General features: G+C 36.1%; 2 protein-coding genes across 5 annotated transcripts in view; one reads left to right on the forward strand and one right to left on the reverse strand.

The window, feature by feature from the left end:
• LOC148940154 (poly(A) RNA polymerase GLD2-B-like) overlaps positions 1-18502 on the forward strand; it is a 610602-nt gene that overhangs the window by 158745 nt on the left and 433355 nt on the right. The window lies entirely within an intron of this gene.
• LOC148940155 (nuclear distribution protein nudE homolog 1-B-like) overlaps positions 1-18502 on the reverse strand; it is a 101173-nt gene that overhangs the window by 54162 nt on the left and 28509 nt on the right. For all 3 annotated transcript variants that reach the window (XR_016143442.1, XM_089105791.1, XM_089105792.1), the window contains exon 3: positions 9397-9550. Coding sequence is in view for 2 of the 3 variants with exons in the window: in XM_089105791.1 (XP_088961917.1) it covers positions 9397-9550 (154 nt within the window). In the remaining variant the exon portion in view is untranslated. The remainder of the gene's footprint in view (positions 1-9396; positions 9551-18502) is intronic.

Genomic DNA, 18502 nt, shown 5'->3' on the forward strand with positions numbered 1-18502 from the left:
ACAAAGACAAAGACAAAGGACAAAGACAAAGGAGACAAAGACAAAGACAAAGGAAAGGAGCATAAACCATATTGCCTTGTTAAAGCAGAAGTTGGATATTATATTAAAAGCTGGTAATGTAGGCCTACACAATGACTTGAAAAAAAAAAAAAAAAAAAAAAAAAAAAAAAAAAATCTTAACCAGGGTATCAAAGAACACCAGTTTGGTGTTCTCTGACGCAATTATTCATTGAAATGGAAATGTATCATTCATTATAAACATCCACGAATTAAAAAAAACACATTTGCGGTCAAACTATAAATAGTATGCATATGTACAATAGTGTTTACTATTTAGTCGGTATTTTTTTCTACCCAGTAATCTAAGTAGAACTGGTAACTTTGTATCTGAAGATGGATTGGTACTTCTAAAAATGTAATTTCAAATATTCTGAGGCTAGGATTAACCAAACTGATTTTAGTTAATATTTTATGCGTTTCTTTTCAATCAGTACGAGCTAAAAATAAACTGCAGTGGAAGAAATATTGCAAATCCCTGTAAATAATCCATAAAAAATTCACCCAAAAATACCTTCACTATTGTTCTTTGAATACATTTAGATACTAGCAAGCTAAGATATTTGATAGTCAAAGGACACATCTCCAAGCATAATTGATAGTCAAAAAGCATATCTTTGCATATTTTTGATAGTGAAAGGGCACATCTCCAAACCCTCTCCCCTGGAAAAACCTTCTGAACTTCCCTTCCAAATGGCTCCACTGAGTGAATCCACGAATCGAAAAACAAAACCCTCAATAAGTTAAACGAACGAATCAAGCAGAAAGTGAATCAACAATTTTAGAACCAAAAATATTTCATATGGTTTTGTCACTTCGTGATGGAAAATTTCCATCGTGAAATGTCAACGTGATGTATTTAATACATCGACTTAAATGACGCATTTATATGAAAAAAAAAAACAAAAAAAAACAAAAAACTCTGCAGCCAGAAGCATGCTTCTGGCAACAGCTATTCCAACCTATAGCAAATATGATGCATGTTGGTTTATCTGTTTTGTCATCGTAAATACAACTGTCCGAAACTCAAAGAAATTATGTGCAAACATACACAGACTTTGAGCAATTCTAGTCTGGACTAACGAGGTTGTAGTCAAACCAAAGTGATCAGCCTATTCGCTCCAGACTTGAGATCCCGAGGTCAGGGGTTGGAGTCCTTGTGTTACTTGTTATTTTATTTGGAACGGGGGTAAATAATGTGACTGTGTAAGCTCAGCCAGAGTCAACCCACCTTTAAATGGGTACCTAGAGAATTCTGGGGGGGGGGGGACAGGAGATACGTCGGATTAGTGCTTCCCAACCACGCATTGTACTCCAGGCCGAAGGCATTGAATCAAGAGATCGGTACCTGCGCAACGCAGACCATTTGTCAGAATGCGAAAAAGTATAAAGTAGATTAGGCTATCCTAAAAATTAGGGCTGTTTAGAATATTTTAAATTTTTGCGTCTAATATTTTAAATTTTTTAATTTTAATATTTTAAATTTTTGAATATTTTTATATGTTTAGCGTCTAAAATATGCCTATAAACTATAAATAAAAATTAAAATAATTGTACAACTATTACAATTATCATGCTAGTAACTGGTAATAAATACAATCCATAGAAGTTTTAGTGATAAAAGGAAATCCACAAAAAATATATCATATTTTGCGTAATAAATATGTTATAATAATTTTAGGAAAATAGTTTCTGAAGTTGCTGATAGTGTCTTAGGGAAGAAAGTCAGGAACGTAGCTTGGAAAATTAGTGAGAATGCTTTATGTTTAATAGAGAGGAGAAGGGGCTTGTGCAAGAACTATCTGAGTGATGGACTATATGGAAATAAAAGAAAGTTGAGAAAGCATCAAATATTAACTAAGGAGAATCTGGAAAAGCCGAAGATCTGGAAGATGCAGCCGGACGGCATAATAGTAAAATACGGTACTTGCAAGTTAATAAATTGAGAGGGAACAGTCTTTCTGGACTTGTCCCAGTTAATGATAGGAACGGAACAACAGTTAGTGATAAGTAAAGAGTAAAGAGAAATGGGTAGAATGTTTTGAGAATGTGCTAATTCATGATAGGGTTACAGGAAAAGATTCAGAGAAGAATAAAAAACTTTGTGACACCTTGGATGTGAAGGAAGATTTATTTCGCGAAGAAGAATTAGTAACAGTAGGATTAAAAGATAATATGGTTCCTGGCACTGATAGTGTGGTAAATGAGTTTTTAAATATAATTATTTTAAAGTTAGAAGAAATCTACTGAAGATTTTGAGCATGACTTTTGAAAAATAGGAAATACCTTGTGATTTTAGTAAGACACCTGTCAAACCCCTCTATAAGAAAGGTGATAAGACTGAGTGAGGTAATTACAAAGGCATGAGCCTGGTTTCTGTAGGTAGCAAATTACTTAGTATGATGATTCTTTTTAGACTTAGAGATGCTGTAGATAAAGTTTTAAGAGAAGGCAAGTGCGGTTTTAGAAAGGGTAGAGAATGTATCGACCAAATTTTCACTCTTTGATTAATAATTGAGAAGTGCCTGAGTCGCCAAACACCTTTGGTCCTCAGTTTTCTAGATTATGAAGAAGCGTTTGATTCAGCTGATAGAGGAGCATTAGCGAAGGTCATATCCTTGGATGGTATACCACACCAATACATTAGTAATGGGAGCCGCCGTTTTCCCCGCGGCAAATTCTTCCCGTGGAAAATTCCCCCACGCGCAAAATTGAGCAGCCAAAGAGAAAGTACAAAATAGGTACCTCAAAGTGTCGATTAGATGTCCTATGGGGCAACAAAAGACCAGATATCACAAACATTTTTAGGCCAGGGGCTAAAAAAGGACTAAAACTGTCAATTTTCGATCGAAAGAGCATCCTCCGAAGTTTCTACGACCACGATAGGAGTTTGGGGAATCAGCCCCCCCCCAGCTATACAGATTAAATTCTGGTAACTTTGGGATTTAATGTTACTCTTCAATTTCATAAAACTAGCGTAGAATAGAAAGATTCCCAGAAATCAAGAAGGATTAAATATAAATTTCTAACTCCACTGCCTCGCCCCTTCTTTAGAAAAAATTCTACATTTACCTGAAGGCTCAATGAGAGCTAAGATATTTTGGCATTACAATGCACCCTTTCAGGCATCTATCCCCATCCAAAGTTTATACGACCACACTTTCCATACAAACCTTGTATCTTCAACCTTCATCGCCCAAACAATGGGCAACTTGCGTAGATTACAGTCCTTGCCCAAAGGGCTGGAGACATGGTTATTTGATCTTTGGACTATTTTGAACAAAATAGCTATCTCAAAATCTGATCGGATGCACTTGGAGAAAATGGGGAGGGATTAATTCAGAAGGAGGGGGTGGAATTTTCTGGGGGGATTTTTAATGAGGAGACTTTTCTGGGAGGGGGGAGGCCTAGATTCGTTAGTAACCCTCGGATAGCCCTATAAAGCAGAATTGAACTACAGCCTACTTCTCGTACAGCCTACTGCTTGATATACGGTCAGTCAGTTGGGTACCCAAAACAGTCCATAGAAATTTTTCTGGAAAACATCTAGCAAATCTTCCTCTGTTTTTCAGAGTTAAACGTCGCTATAAAAAGTCCTGGTAGCCTACTTCATGCTTCAGAACCATACTTGACCAGTGTCATCACTTGGCTATTTTACTTTTAACATCTTCACTGCATCCACTGTCTTTAATAATAATAATACTACCTAAATGAGCGATGCTGTCCACTTGATCGATCTTCTCGTTATACAGCATCACCTTTTCCTCTTCACTTATTCCTAGCCTTAGCGGCTACAGAACATAGTCTTCTTAACATTTCACATTTTCGAACCTATTCTCGTACCCTGAACTCGCAAAATCCCTATAAGTTCGTTCATTTTGTTCACACTTTCATCCAGAATGCTTAAATCATCAGCATAATGTAAGTCCAGGAGGGTTTTACTTCCCTGTTTGGTTCCGTATTCTCACATTGCCTTTGCTATGCTCCTTAGGACCAAGTCCATCAAAATGATCCATATAAAGGGGGATAGAACGCAACCCTGCTTAACTCCTGATTTAGCTTGAAACCAAGTACATTTATTTTCTATCCACGAAATCTACTAGAAACTTTTCTCCCCACAGAAAATTCTCCCCTGGAATTTTCCTCGGATGTCTTTGGGGACAATTGGGCATGGGAGGTGGGCTACTCCAATCTTTTTGGTCACTTAAAAAAGACACTAGAACGTGTGTTTCCCACTCTAATGAACTCTCACTCGATTTTCTAGGACCTCTGGCTCGATATGCCCACCCCTGGAAAAAAAACAGAACAAAAAGAGCAAAAAAACACACACAAAACCAAATAAACACGCATCCGTGATTTTTATTCTTCCATAAAATACCATGTAGATATGAGCCAAAAACCTCTACAGAAGTGTTTTCTGATAAGCTGCATCTGAGGTATAATTCTCATTAAGATCACTTGACTTTAGAGGATATTTTTCCCCCTTTTCAAAAATCAGGCAAATTTTCTTAGTCTCGTAGCTTTTGATGGGCAACATAAAAATTAATAGATTTTATATATTTGGATTCCATTTTTCAGAGTTTTGGTTACCCTTGGGCCAGATCGCTTTTACTTATAGTTCGGTGTCACAAACTGTTTGATAGAGGAAATAACCAGGTTCTTCTAATTTAACCGTTGATAAATAATATGATTTGCCCTTCACTTGGCCGGATTCGATTCTTTTGAAGTAATTAACGGCAAGTGATTGTAGAACCGTGGTAAATTCTAAAATAAGTTGTGCTCTAGGAAAAAAACCCAGCAAAGTTAAAAATATGTGAGTGTTCAGGTTACGGACACTGAAGACTGCGATGCATCTGATCTAATGTCCCTCTCTTAACGCCCTTAATCTAACACTTTCCTCATTTTAACGCTAAAGTTACATAGCATTATCTTAGAGACTTCCGCTATTTCAATGAAACTTTGCCAATCTACATTGTATTTTACAATTTTACATTATAACTTCTTAAACTGTTCAGTTTGTACAGAATACTCACACGCATAAGGGGTGTGCCACCCCTTGGCACCATAAATGGAACATAGGGAGTTTTAAACTGTAGATGGCTTTATATCACAAACTGAGATTTCTGGAAACATAATTTCACTTGACAAAAAAAAAAAAAAAAAAAAAAAAAATCTCAAATAGAGGATTTTGTTGAGATCGCCTCCGTAAGTATTAAATAAAAATAAAAAGTTTTTTAACTGAAAGTAAGGAGCCACATTAAAACTTAAAACGAACAGAAATTATTCCGTATATGAAAGGGGCTGTCCCCTCCTCAACGCCTCACTCTTTACGCTAAAGTTTGACTATGTCTCACAACTTTATTTTTTTAAACAATAAAAAACTTTAGCGTAAAGAGCGAGGCGTTGAGGAGGGGACAGCCCCATTCATATACGGAATAATTTCTATTCGTTTTAAGTTTTAATGTCGCTCCTTACTTTCCGTTAAAAAATCTTGTTTTTTCTATTTAATTTTTGAATGTTTTTGAATAAATGTAGGTTTTGATCTTGGCTCACCCTACATGAATAATTAAAACACAATTTGCATATTATATTACTTTTATTTGGTTAAATGGCTTTCTCGAAAGTTGTTTCATTTTATTTACGAACGTTTTTATTAGTAATAAATAGACGTAACTTACGAATTAACTTACGTAACGAACTTCTATAGTCATATATTTTTAATACGTATATTAGGGGGTTCGCCCCCTAGTCAATACCTTGCTCTTTAAGCGAAAGTTCGAATTTTGTTCCAATTCTTTAAAAATGACCCCTTAATCACAAAGGCCGTTAATTAGAATAAATAGCTCTTATGAAAGTACTAAAAAATCTTTGGCTCAAAGAGCAAGGTATTGACTAGGGGGTGAACCCAATCATTTATGTAATATTTTCTGTTTGTTAAGTTTTGATGCTGCTGCTGTTGCAGTTGAAAAACTTATTTTTTTATATTTAATTTCTTATCTTTTTTTAAATAATGCTGGGAAGTCCGGCCTCCCCTTCATAGCAATGTCCCTTCCCCCATGAAAACTTCCTTCATGGAAAGATCCTCCCACATAACCCCCGACCCACCCACCCCCACTACTAGGAAAAATATCCCCTGAAAACGTCTGTATACTTCCCAATAACCAATACTATATGTTAACATTGGGTAAAGTTCATAACTTTCAGCCCTCCCCCCGGGAACTTCGTGGGATTAAATCATCCTAAAAGACATACTTATAATATTTTCAAACATGCTGAACGAAATGGGTATCTCAAACTTTTCATCAGGTGACTTTCATCAGGTGACCAAAACTTAACATTTTGAGTCGCTAATCGAAAATTAATTCTCAATCGTGACTCTATTTGACGCTAGTGATTTAACTGAGACCAACTGCAAGTGGATTTGAGACAGACTACCTTTCGTAAGTTGATTTAACACGGTTAAACAACCCAGTAAATTTTATTAGACCTTTATTGTTAGAAGGGAAGTTTATTGTCCAACATCTAGCGTCCGCAATTAAAAAACGGTGTTTTAAGCCAATAACTAAATTATCACAGTAATTGCTTTACAAATTTTGATCCCAGTATGTCAGTTATTATTCCTATACTCGATCCTGCGGAAACTGGATATAACAAAAAAAGTTGCTGTTAATTTTGTTAAAACTGTGGAGGATAAATGACATATGTCCACCCCTTTTATTTGACTCAAACGATCCTGATTTCGATCAAGATGAACTTTATGATTACCTTCAAAAGATCAAGACATGGGTCCCAACAAACCCTCTAATTCTCTGAGCACCACCCCAATTAATCCTCCAATAGAACAGCCTCAACAGTCCCAAGTAATAGGATCTTTGATTGACCCTCTTTCAGTAATAAAAAAGGCATATAGAAAAGAATATAAACAAAGAGCTTTACACACGAATGTGCACGCTCTTCCTCCACCCGAATCTACTGAATGCTCCACTCTTCACCCCTTCTTGGGGGGTGAAGGGCGCTTTTCATTTGGACCAAGATGGATATCCAAAGGGCACAATCTTTGAACGTTTGCCATCGTTCATCTGCAAAACGTGGGCTAGCCATCTTAATCTTTCGTTCGTTATAGCCCTAGAAAGTGGGATCGAATAACATTTTTTACACGGTTTATTGTCTGATATACGATCAACCAAACAACGACTTAGGATTATTCTTAGACAATTACGCATCAGACTTACCCTCCAGACTTACCTCCGAAGTTTTACAACTGTGAAAAACACTGTGTCTTTCCTTTTACATCTTCACTCAATCCACCATCTTTACTAATAACACCACAGGTAAGTTAAGCTATCCCCTTGATCGATTTTCTCGTTCCTAGTATTAGCCTACCCATGAGCATCACATGTAGAGAGCAACATAAACATCAAGTCTCACAGCAAACTTCATAGTAAAGAGAGATTGTGATTCTTGCCATCTATCTCGTAACAACATTTAATTGCTTCCATTTTCAGGTACTTCATGTTTATAAGATGAAAGAACAGCATTTATATAGATGACAATATTAATTTATATATAGTTATTCACAACTATATATACATAAATGCGAAAACAAATTTGTATGTATAGATGACAAGATTAACTAATATAGATGACAGCATTAATTTCAGATTGTTTGAAACGAATGATCTTCGTCATGGTTCAAAATGATTTGTATTGAATATTCAGGAGACAAGACTAGTCTAGAGCACGCGAGCTATCAACGCCAGACAAGTTGCGAAAAAAGGGAACGTACCAATACCATCAAGACTTGACAAGCTTTCTCTGAGAGAAAGCAATTTTTCACTCAATCCAGCTTGGTTTAATTCATAATGAGACAACCTCCATCGATTGTGCTCCAACAGGACATAGGTTCAGACACATCCAGTCGTCTGAGCAGAAAGATAATCAGAGCTATGACGGAACTAAAAGGGCTAGTGGTTCTTCTGGGTGAAACCACCAATAAAGTCAAAGAACAAAGTCACGGATATATTAATTTCCAAGTCTAGCAAGCCACTGCTCGGTGGTAAGGTTCAAAAGATTGTATTTTCAAAGCTAAAAACTCATCATGCTGCAGTAAAGATCCAGTGAGTTACACGCATAGGTACGTCGAAGACCTATCCCCAGAGGAGGGATTAAACATTTTTTTTTAATTTGTTTCTTTTTTAATAATTTGAATGAACAATTATTTCTTATTGAACAATAAGTTGAACTTTTTTTGTTTTAATTTGTGATGGTGAAGCACGAGACATCAGTCAAAAGAAGGTCAGGTTGAATTAAATGTCTCGGTTTGATCTAGCTTAAGTAGCAAACATAATACATTTGGTGAAATGGAAGTACGTTCAGTCCAACATTGCCATGCAACTGAAGTCAAATTTAAAGTTTAAGTAAAATTTAAAAATTCAGTTCATTTCGCAACTTCAATCCTCATTTTGTCCGAGTACTTCAAATGGCAAGAATAAAAGCGTCAAAACTGGATGGGGTTCCATAGTGGGAAAGGGAACTTGGTGCTTAGAAATCATGAATTTTTCAAATATTCTCAAAAAAATTCTGACGGGAGAGAGTGAGGGTGATCCCGATTTTCCTGGGATTTTTCTCGAGGGAACTAAATTTGAACATCACAAAAAAATAAACACAAACCTAGCTTAGAGCTACAGTACTTCTGTTCCCAGGAAACTGTAGGAAACACGAGATACCTTCAAGGTGCTATTTTATAATAATAATACAGAAAATGCAAGGACAAACAGAAATAGAGAAGACGAACGAAAATGCCAAAGAAATAATAGCGCTGGCAATGTTTTTTCAAAAAAAAAAGAAACTAAACTCGAGCTTCGTAAAAACGAAAAAAAACGTTGGTTAGAGCTCAAGGCCGTATTTAGGAAAGTGGTTATAGGGTTTAAAACCCACCTTCCTGAAATATGGTGCGACTCGTAAAAATGTAATAAAAATGCATAAAAACGCATTTTTGATGCATTTTTTAAGGTTTTTTGTACCCCACCCCCCCGCAAATAGCCTACAAATTCTTAATACGGCCCTGTTAGAGCTATATTATCTGTCTTTTAAGGAAAAAGGAACACAAAATATCTTCTAAGTGCCATTTATAGTAATAAAACACAAATAAACACAATAAACACAACTAAATCAAAAAGACGAACGAAAATAGCAAAGAAAGAATAACTATGGCAACGCCCCGTACCCCCCCCCCCCACTCACTCCATAAAAAATAGAGCTTTGTAAATGATAAACAAAAAATATAGGCTAAACCTACACTATTTCTGTTACCAGGATACTGGGGGAAACAAAAAATACCTTCAAGGTGCTATTTTCTAGTAATAATCGATTACTCTGCGTTCGGAATTCTCGACACTTCGTTTCTGCTTGCTCTAACTGGGACTCTAACTCCAATTCCAACTCTTTTGAACTTGTTTGATATTCCTCAAGCTCTTCTTTCATTTCAGCCATCCTGAAAAATTTAACAGATTAGCAAAATGTATTCTGGCCTATAAGGCTCCCACATAGAAACTATGGAAAGAAAATCTGATTAGTAGCACTTTCGCTCAACTAATATTTTGGCTTTGCTGGGCGGGACTACGATAGGACGGAAAGGGGGCCAAATTTTGTCTGGGGATGATTTGTGCAGTTCCGCCTCTGTGTACATCCGTAATCATAGTAGAATACAAATAATTCTAGGTTAAAAAGAAATATTGGTTGTACCTGTGATTTTTTTTGGGTGTAGCCTATTTTTGGACAAACACTACGATTCAGAAAATGAAAGTGATATTGGTGCTGGAAACTAGGTTCTCTGATCATATAATCCATCAAAGAAAACTGTGTGAATTAACAGCGTATACTTTGACCTGGAAGCAGGCCGTATCCAGGTTTTCTTTCGGGGGGGGGGGGTACACAAATAAATATTAAAAACAAAATAATTTATGCGCTTTTTTTTAAACGTAACAAAAATGAATATAAACTAATTTTTTATCCGTTTTTACCGGAAAACCGTAAATACCTGTTGAAGGAATATCTGAAATAATGTAGAATTTTTAATAATTCAAATAGATAACACAAAACTATAGAAGGATTCCCCACCCCTCTGTTGCAAGGTTAATAAATACGAATATATATGGTAAAAGTTTAAGAAGTAAAAGAAAAAAAATAGGGAGGAACCCATTTTTCCAGGAGTTCTGATAAAAAATGCTTCTTTTTTGTCCAAATATCAATACTTTTGCATTAAAAAAAAGTGTTTACATAAAAGTTCCATACGGAGTTTCCTGGAGCTAATCTTAGGGGACCGTGGTCCTCGATTTCTGTCTATGTTACAAGTATAGCTTTACATAAGTACACAGAGCCGTTTTTTGGCGGGAGAAATTAGGTAAATTTTCAAGGGGAAGGAATTCTTCAGACCTGTAGTGGGAGTTACCCTTGTGTATTGTAGTCCTAACCACAATAGCAATCTTAAAATTTTAGTCCAACACCGCGAAGCCCCCATGTTTGCAAGTATGCAAAGCAGCGTCAGTTAATTTCCCACATCAGTCTTTTTTATTCTTTTTTATCTGTTAATAGCCAAATAGTACGATTTTTTTTTCGATTTATTGAGGAGGGGACTAAAGCCTACTGAATTCATAAGTGGTACCTGTGTATTATACCGACCACACTGTTCTTCTTGATCTGTTTAAAACCGGTTTCTCTACTTAGCCTGAGTGAGATAAACTACTGTGCAGGTACATTTTAATTAAATATTTAATATATAGAGTTGGTTCGCTTTCCATAATTCTCTGTTGTAGTTTCCATAATTTTGTTACTAAAATATTATATTTTCATAAGATTTTGGTATATTTCATTATGATTAACCTTAATTTACTTTTTGGGTGTAGTCAGTACCTCTTAAGTTTATATTTTTTATATGCTCCCCCTAATCACAAATAATCCTACTTATCTGCCAGCCCCCCTCTCCCCACTACGGTACTGACACAAGTGAGGCAGCTATCCCTTTTTATAAAGTAAAGGTCAACTTGAGTCCTAGACCATTAATTAGATACAAAAATAAAAGCAAGCTAATTAAAATCAAACAACGAAGCATGCATATATATCTTGCTTAGTTTCGAGCCAAAAATGCACTTCCTTAAGAGTAATACAGCGACCATGATTGCCAAATATGTCCATCATTTGCATTTTTTTTAGATGACGTATTAAAAAGCGGAAACAACTGAATATTTTAGAGACTCTTCCTAGCTATTCAAATTGCAAAATATAATAATTTCCCACAAAATTTTTATAAATCACCGTTGATAAAATATCAAGGAGGAACAGGCTAAAGGGTACTTACGTGTTATAGCGACTACACCAAAGGAATGAAGTTAAGCTAATCCTAATGAAATATACCAAAATATGACGAAAATATAATACTATAGTAACAGAATTGTGGAAACTACAACAGAGAATTATGAAAAGCAGGCCTCCCAGAACGCATTATATTAAATACCTAACCTACTTTATATATCAAATATTTAATATAAAGTATGCTTGCATAGTAGTTTATCTCACTCAAGCTAAGCTAATTATCTCTGAGTGCACACATAGAAACCGGTTTTACTGAGATCAAGAACTTGAGTGTGGTCGCTATAACACGTAAGTACCGGCTAAAGTATTAATCCGATAAATCAAATTATTAATTCCTAAATGGCAAATAGAATAGTCGTATTTATTAGATATTATCTAAATAATAAAAATCGTCAAAGCTAGAAATTTAGGCTTTGCGTAAACAACAAAGTGAAAGACGCCCCATCCCCTAAATTTTAAGTTTTGTTTCGGAGAATCACAACTGCTGTCATGTTTTTTGTTGTTTTTCGTATCGCAACCAGCGGTCTGTAAGAAATGAAAATTCAAAACCCTTATTCCGGTACGAGGATCGCAAAAAGGATGAGAATTCCCCGCAACTTTATTTCATAAATTAACCTCCAAACTTGGGCTGTGCCCATCACTGCGGCTTTCGTTTTTTTGTTTTCTTATCCATTCGGGCATCTGTCGGGGGAGGGTAGTTGTGTATTTTCGATGTCCGTATTCGATCTAATCAGAATGGAGACGGAGAGTGTCCTCAATTAGCGCTATCACGACATCTGCCAGTAAGGGCGGTCGAATGACTATCAAACCAGGAGGTGGTAAGGCCAATTGTCCTACTTGTGTCTTTTCAGTGAGTCGACCAAGTCTTACCACTGTAAAGATTGGGAGAGGGGAGGAGCACATTTCTGATATCAACACATCTGCCAGTACAGGTTGTCAGATTTGAGGAAAAACTATTAGAATGTGAGAGCTAATTTCCACGTTGTATCTTTTCGGTGTCAAGACCCGTTCTCACCTCTGTGGAGATAGTGGATAAAAACATAAGTACTGTTCTAAAATCCGGGACACATGCGAGAAGTGAAGTTTGGTTAACGCTAATTAAATAAAACAAAATAGGATGAAAATATAATAGTTTATGAACAAATTTGAGCTATATATTTGCACATTGGGGGGGGGGGGTAACGCATAAAATTTAGTTTGTTGGGGTTTAAGGAGGAAAAAGGTACCTAGGTTAGGTTCCGTATTTGATATATGTTATGCTTTACCCCCCCCCCCCTCTATTTGCCAATAGATAGCCCAAATTTGTTCATAAGCTACTATATTTTCATACATCCCTTATCACAACAACCCCTTATCCTGGAAAAATTTAACTGCCTCTTTTTCTGTCCTTGGCAAACCCCAAACTGTAATTTTAGCATCCATGTTCATTCGATCACTTATCATTGTAGACTAACAGGTTTTTGTCTGATGTTAGCATTATCACTTCTCGCATGTGTCCTGGATTTTAGCACAATACCAAAAAATATCAGGAAACCAACCAGAAGAAGCTGTTGAACCTCGACTATATTTGATGAGAGGCAGCAGCTATTGAATGAGATATACTTTTCAGGGATATTTGACCAGCCTAGCCTCTTTGTAGGAAGACGTTCCCAAAATTTAAGATAAACGATCTACTAAAAAGGGTTGTCGTATCTCGACCAAACTGAACCAGAAGTAACAGTCAATGTTCTGACCTGATTCAACCTTCATAAAGGAGGATGAGAGTGGATCGTAAATTCTCGTCATTAGATCTTAAGCAAATTTAGCGGGAAGTGTAAACTAGTGCTCTAGCATGGTTTTTGGGAGTCCATGACTGATCCAGCCTCTGTGGGGGTCAGGGAAAGAGGGGGTCTATAAATTACTGTCATCAGTATATCTATCATAGAGGTTCAAATCCTCTATTGGATCCCAGCCAAACATTGTGTGAAGTTAGAGCTAGGCTCATAGTTTCGCCTTTCTAGTGGCTGCACTGGATCCAACCTTTGTAGACGAACAGAGAGAAGGGGGATGTGGGTTTACAAAGCTCTTGTCAGTAGTTATGGAATTGGGTATCCAAGAACGATCCAAGTTCTATGAGAGAAGTGTATCCACCAAAAGGGCCAACCAGGCATCAATTAGACATGGTCAACATTGGCATCCAAGGTTCAATTTGTATATTAAGAGGGGTCGATTTCGGTCTAATTATTTTGCACATTTGCTCTTAGAAGAAGCAACTTCCATGAAGGTTTTAGGTCTTATTTTATTTTTTTGGTAAAGGTTTTGTCTTCACATTTGTAAACCTATTTCGTTCTGTGAACGGTCCTTAATAGTAGGAAATCATAAAGACAGGGGCAGCAGTCTTCTTTGGCAGTGGGCTAAAATTCACCAAAATGTAAAAAAAAAGGGCGTTCGGGGTGGCTATACTTGCATTTTAAAGCAGTCTTTAGGGATATATTGTTGCTGTTGAGTTGTAACGAATATTGTTCCAACTCAACAGCAACAAGGGATTTTAGAAAAGTATGAAATACATTGTGTTAGTTCCCAGTGACAGGCTTAAGGACTATAGCTTAAATTTGGACAGTTTGAAGCTTAAAATAAATATTTTCAATTGATATTGGAAGTTAGAGAAGAATTATAGCTGCTCAAGTTTTCCAGGGTACTTCATTTATTATACAGTCCTACCATCTATCAACTACTTTCTTTTCTTCAGCATGTGATCAATACGCCACCAATATGATACGATACAACCAATACCAATATGATCAATAGTGCCACCACAATCATCATATTGTATAAATAAGAAAAGCAGTTAAAAACAGAAATAGCCTATACATAAAAATAACAGCCTACCACATGTAATTGGCCAAGGTTTGTTTTCTTCACCTACATTTTGATTAGTTCCATAATGTGAGCTTATTTGGATTTTTATTCCTCATTTATTGCTGGCTATGTTTACTAGTAGCCTACAGTTGTGACAGTGGAGTACTACTAACTATACACGTGTATGTTTTACTTTGATGTGTTACCTCTCACCTTAGTAGCCCTGGTAGCCTCAGTATATTTGATTATTGATTATAGAATCTGCACACCTACTCGAAGTTTTGGAATTATAACCAGTTTAGTAGCCTATTTACCAGTGTGATGCCCCCTCCACAAAGTAACAAACGTCAGAAACCAATTACTCCTGAAAAAGGTATTGATAAATGTGCTGTTGCTGGGTGTTTACTTGACAACAGTTCTTGTGCTATACAGTGCGATAAATGTGACCAATGGCTGTGTGCACAATGCCTATCAATGTCCTCCTCTGAATATGATATCTTTGTAAAAATGAATGACCGACTTGGTAGCACCTGGGTATGCCCCATGTGTATTTTAGAGGTTCAGCCCAGCAAGAACTTCCCCAGCTGCTAAAGTCAGCTCTTAATGAGCATTGTAGTGAAATGAAAGATATGTATGTCTGTTTTCAAAATGTAATTTGTACCTCTCTTGAAGGTATTAATGCTAGAGTTAAGAGTCTAGAAAATATTATCTCATCTAAGGTGTCCATGGCCAATGTTGAGGAAATGGTCAATCATACCATTGACGTTAAGCTGAAAACTGAAGTTCAAAAGATGGTGCTACAAGAAAATAACAGACTCAAAAGACATATGAACTTAGTTACATATGGTGTTCCACCCTAAACCAATGACTTAGAGTTCTTACAAAATTTTCTTTAAAATATTTTTCAAATTGTAGGTGTAGGTGTCGTGACAAATTTTCAAAGGATGACAAGGACTAACCCCAACTCAAATGCTCCCAGCTCATCCAATTGACCAGATCCCTTACCGTTCTCAGTCAATTCTCTTAAAACTAAATTTGACATCCTAACACAGTCCCGCATTAAAAAAGGAGACATTCGTTTCTTTGCTGATACCTAAAAAGAAGACCGAGTCCACAAAAAAGAATTAGCAGAAGAAATCAAGCAAAGAGCTGCTGCTGGTGAGCAAAATTTAGGAATTAAAAATGGCTGTATAGTGACAAAAAACGTGCTAAAACGGGTTGACATTACCCCAAACAACAGAATGGCTCTTTAAAAACTTATTCCCTGCCTCTACATAGTATTAACAAGCAAAGTAATTTATCTGTTCTGTATACAAACGCAGACTGTTTATCTACAAAAATTGATGAATTTCATGCCCTAATATCAACCTGCAAACCCCATGTTATTGTTATTAAAGAATCACTACCCAAGAATTGTCAGCACCCAGCTATATTTTTCCAGCAAGTGCCTGATTATAAACTCATTATAATTGATAATCATAAGCGTGGAATTTTCATTTGTGTTCATACCTCATTGAAGTATATTGAAGTTAATGACACAATTTCTTCAATTTTAAGTGAATCCTTAGTAGTTGATGTGAAATTACCTGGGTCCTCAATTGCTTTTAGAGTTGTAGCCATTTATTGTAGTCCTAGTGTTTGTGAATTGTCTTCATTTAATAATAGAAAAATATTGCAGTATTTATCCACTGTCTCTTTATCTAGTTCTAAGTTTCTCGTAGTTGGTGACTAACCTACCTTCTATTGATTGGACATCGGGTACAAAACAACTTTCTGATGAGTCATTTGAAAATCATTTCCTTGAAACTTTACAAGAGCATTATTTGTATCAGCACATTCAAAACCCTACTCGTTTGTGCGCTAAATCAACCCCTTCAGTTTTAGACCTTGTAATTACAAAATCACCAGATGATGTTGCTAGTGTTGAGTTTTTGCCACCACTAGGAAAAAGTGATCACTTGGTATTGGTGATATCACTAAATTGTGTGGTAGGTCGTTATGATATTCCAAATCATTCTCCCCAATATGATTATGATAGAGGAAATTACATTGCATTTTCAGATTATATTTCATCTCTTTCTATACAAGAGGAGTTACAGCAATGTAATGCTACTGTTGATGCATCTTTTGATTCTATTAAGCAGGCCCTTATAGAAGGTAAGGATCAATATGTACCAATATATACTAGTAGACAGTTTCTCAAAAATAGACAGATCCTTACTTGGTATATTGTACAAATGCTAAAAGAAAAGGGTGATAGGTGGCGTGATCATTAAAGATTTACAACCTTAGATTCTTGGTTAAATTATAAATGAGCTACAAACAGAGCAACTAAATTCCTTTGTTTAAATCGTCAAGAGGTGGAAGTAAATGTTATAGCATCAGTCCAAGTTACCCAAAAAGATTTTGGAAATATGTGAGAAGGAATCAAGTTTCACAATCCTCATCATCCGCTTCCTTTATAGATCCCAAAACTTTTTTACATATAGATGATGATTTTGTAAAATCACAACTTTTCAATAAGGTATTTGGTTCAGTTTTTACTCAAACACATACCAAAGCACACACTCAGTTTACTCCTCCAGATTTAACAAAATAATTTGTTGATTCAGAGTTTACAGTCCAACAGGTTTATCAGACACTCTGAAATGATGATCCATGAAATACACAAGATATTGACAAGTTTTCTAATGTGATGTTACGTCAACCTGGATCAGTGCTTTCGGGACCACTCACATATATCGTTAATCGTTATCTCTCATCTGATGAATGTCCTTCAGCTTGGAAAAGAACTATCATTAGGCAGCTGTACAAGAATGGTTCAAAGTCCCATTTCAATAATTACAGACCAATTTCAAATACATCAATCTTTTCCCGTATAATGGAGAAAATTGTGGTGAAAAGAATCCAAGCACATTTTGAGGAAAACAATTTAGGGTATTCTGCTCAGCATGGTTTCCATTAACAACAATCTTGTAACACGCAACTTCTTGAGGTGATTTGTGATTTTCAATCGATGGCTGATAAGGGTATTTTGTTTGATTGTATTTATATTGAGTTTTCCAAAGCATTTAAGAAAATTTCTATTCCACTTCTGATAAACAAATGTCAACTATATGGTATAGGCCCACAAACTAAAGCATGGATAACAGATTATCTTACAAATAGAACCCAAGAGGTTGCAGTAGGTGATGCTTTGTCATCACCTATGTCTGTCAGAAGTGGAGTTCCACAAGGCAGTTGTCTTGGGCCAGTACTCTTCTGCCTTTTTATCAATGATTTGCCAGGCGTTGTTAAGAATTTGACCATAAAAATGTTTGGAGATGATGTAATAATCTACTGGCCAGTCATGAGTGAACATGAGATTTCTTTACTTCAAGAGGATTTGGTTGCTCTTGGCCAGTGGTGTACGGCAAACTCTATGTTTATTAATGAAACCAAGTGCAATGCTGTGCACTATTTGCGTAGACTCCCTCAGCATTACCATTATTTTGTTGTTGGTAAATTAATTTCAAGTGTAGAATATGTTCGTGACCTTGGGATTTGTTTTTATTCAAGTCTCAAATTTAATAAACATGTATCAGATATCACCCATAAGGCTAATTACCAATTATTACGTCTAAGGCGTACTTTTTCTGAGTTTAATCTTCATTCACTGATCTCACTTTATGTATCCACTGTACGTCCAGTACTTGAGTATTGCTCATCAGTATGGTATCCTCTTAATAAGAGAGATAGAGAGAGGGTTGAGAGAGTTCAACGTAGGGCCACCAAACTCATACCATACCTGAGTCATCTACCTTACCACCAGAGAATGCAAAGACTACAGTTGCCTTCTCTCCAGTTCAGACGTGATAGAGCCGACGTAATAAATACATTTCGCATTGTTAGGAATATTGATAATATCACCCCAACTCACTTTTACAGAATATAGTAGCACCTATCAGCACCAACACAAAATTTACCCAACATGTTCACAGAAAATATAATGCCAGAACTCCTTGTCTAGTTAAGTGTAGACGACTTAGAATTCACTTCCATCGGAACTAGTTGCAAGTAACACAGTCAAGTCTTTCAAAAGTAGTTTAGCCTCTACAGATCTGTATGCTGGGTCATATCACAATCCAATTTGAGATTATTTTTACTTTTGTATTACCTGATTTGTGACAGTGTGACAGTTATTTTGCAAGCTTACTTTTTCGTAGGTTTCAATTATTAACAGATATGTTAATAATTA

The sequence above is a fragment of the Artemia sp. Qi Xiang Cuo genome, chromosome 20, assembly GCF_049724085.1.
Source record: "Artemia sp. Qi Xiang Cuo chromosome 20, ASM4972408v1, whole genome shotgun sequence".
NCBI classification, from domain to species: Eukaryota; Metazoa; Arthropoda; class Branchiopoda; order Anostraca; family Artemiidae; genus Artemia; species Artemia sp. Qi Xiang Cuo.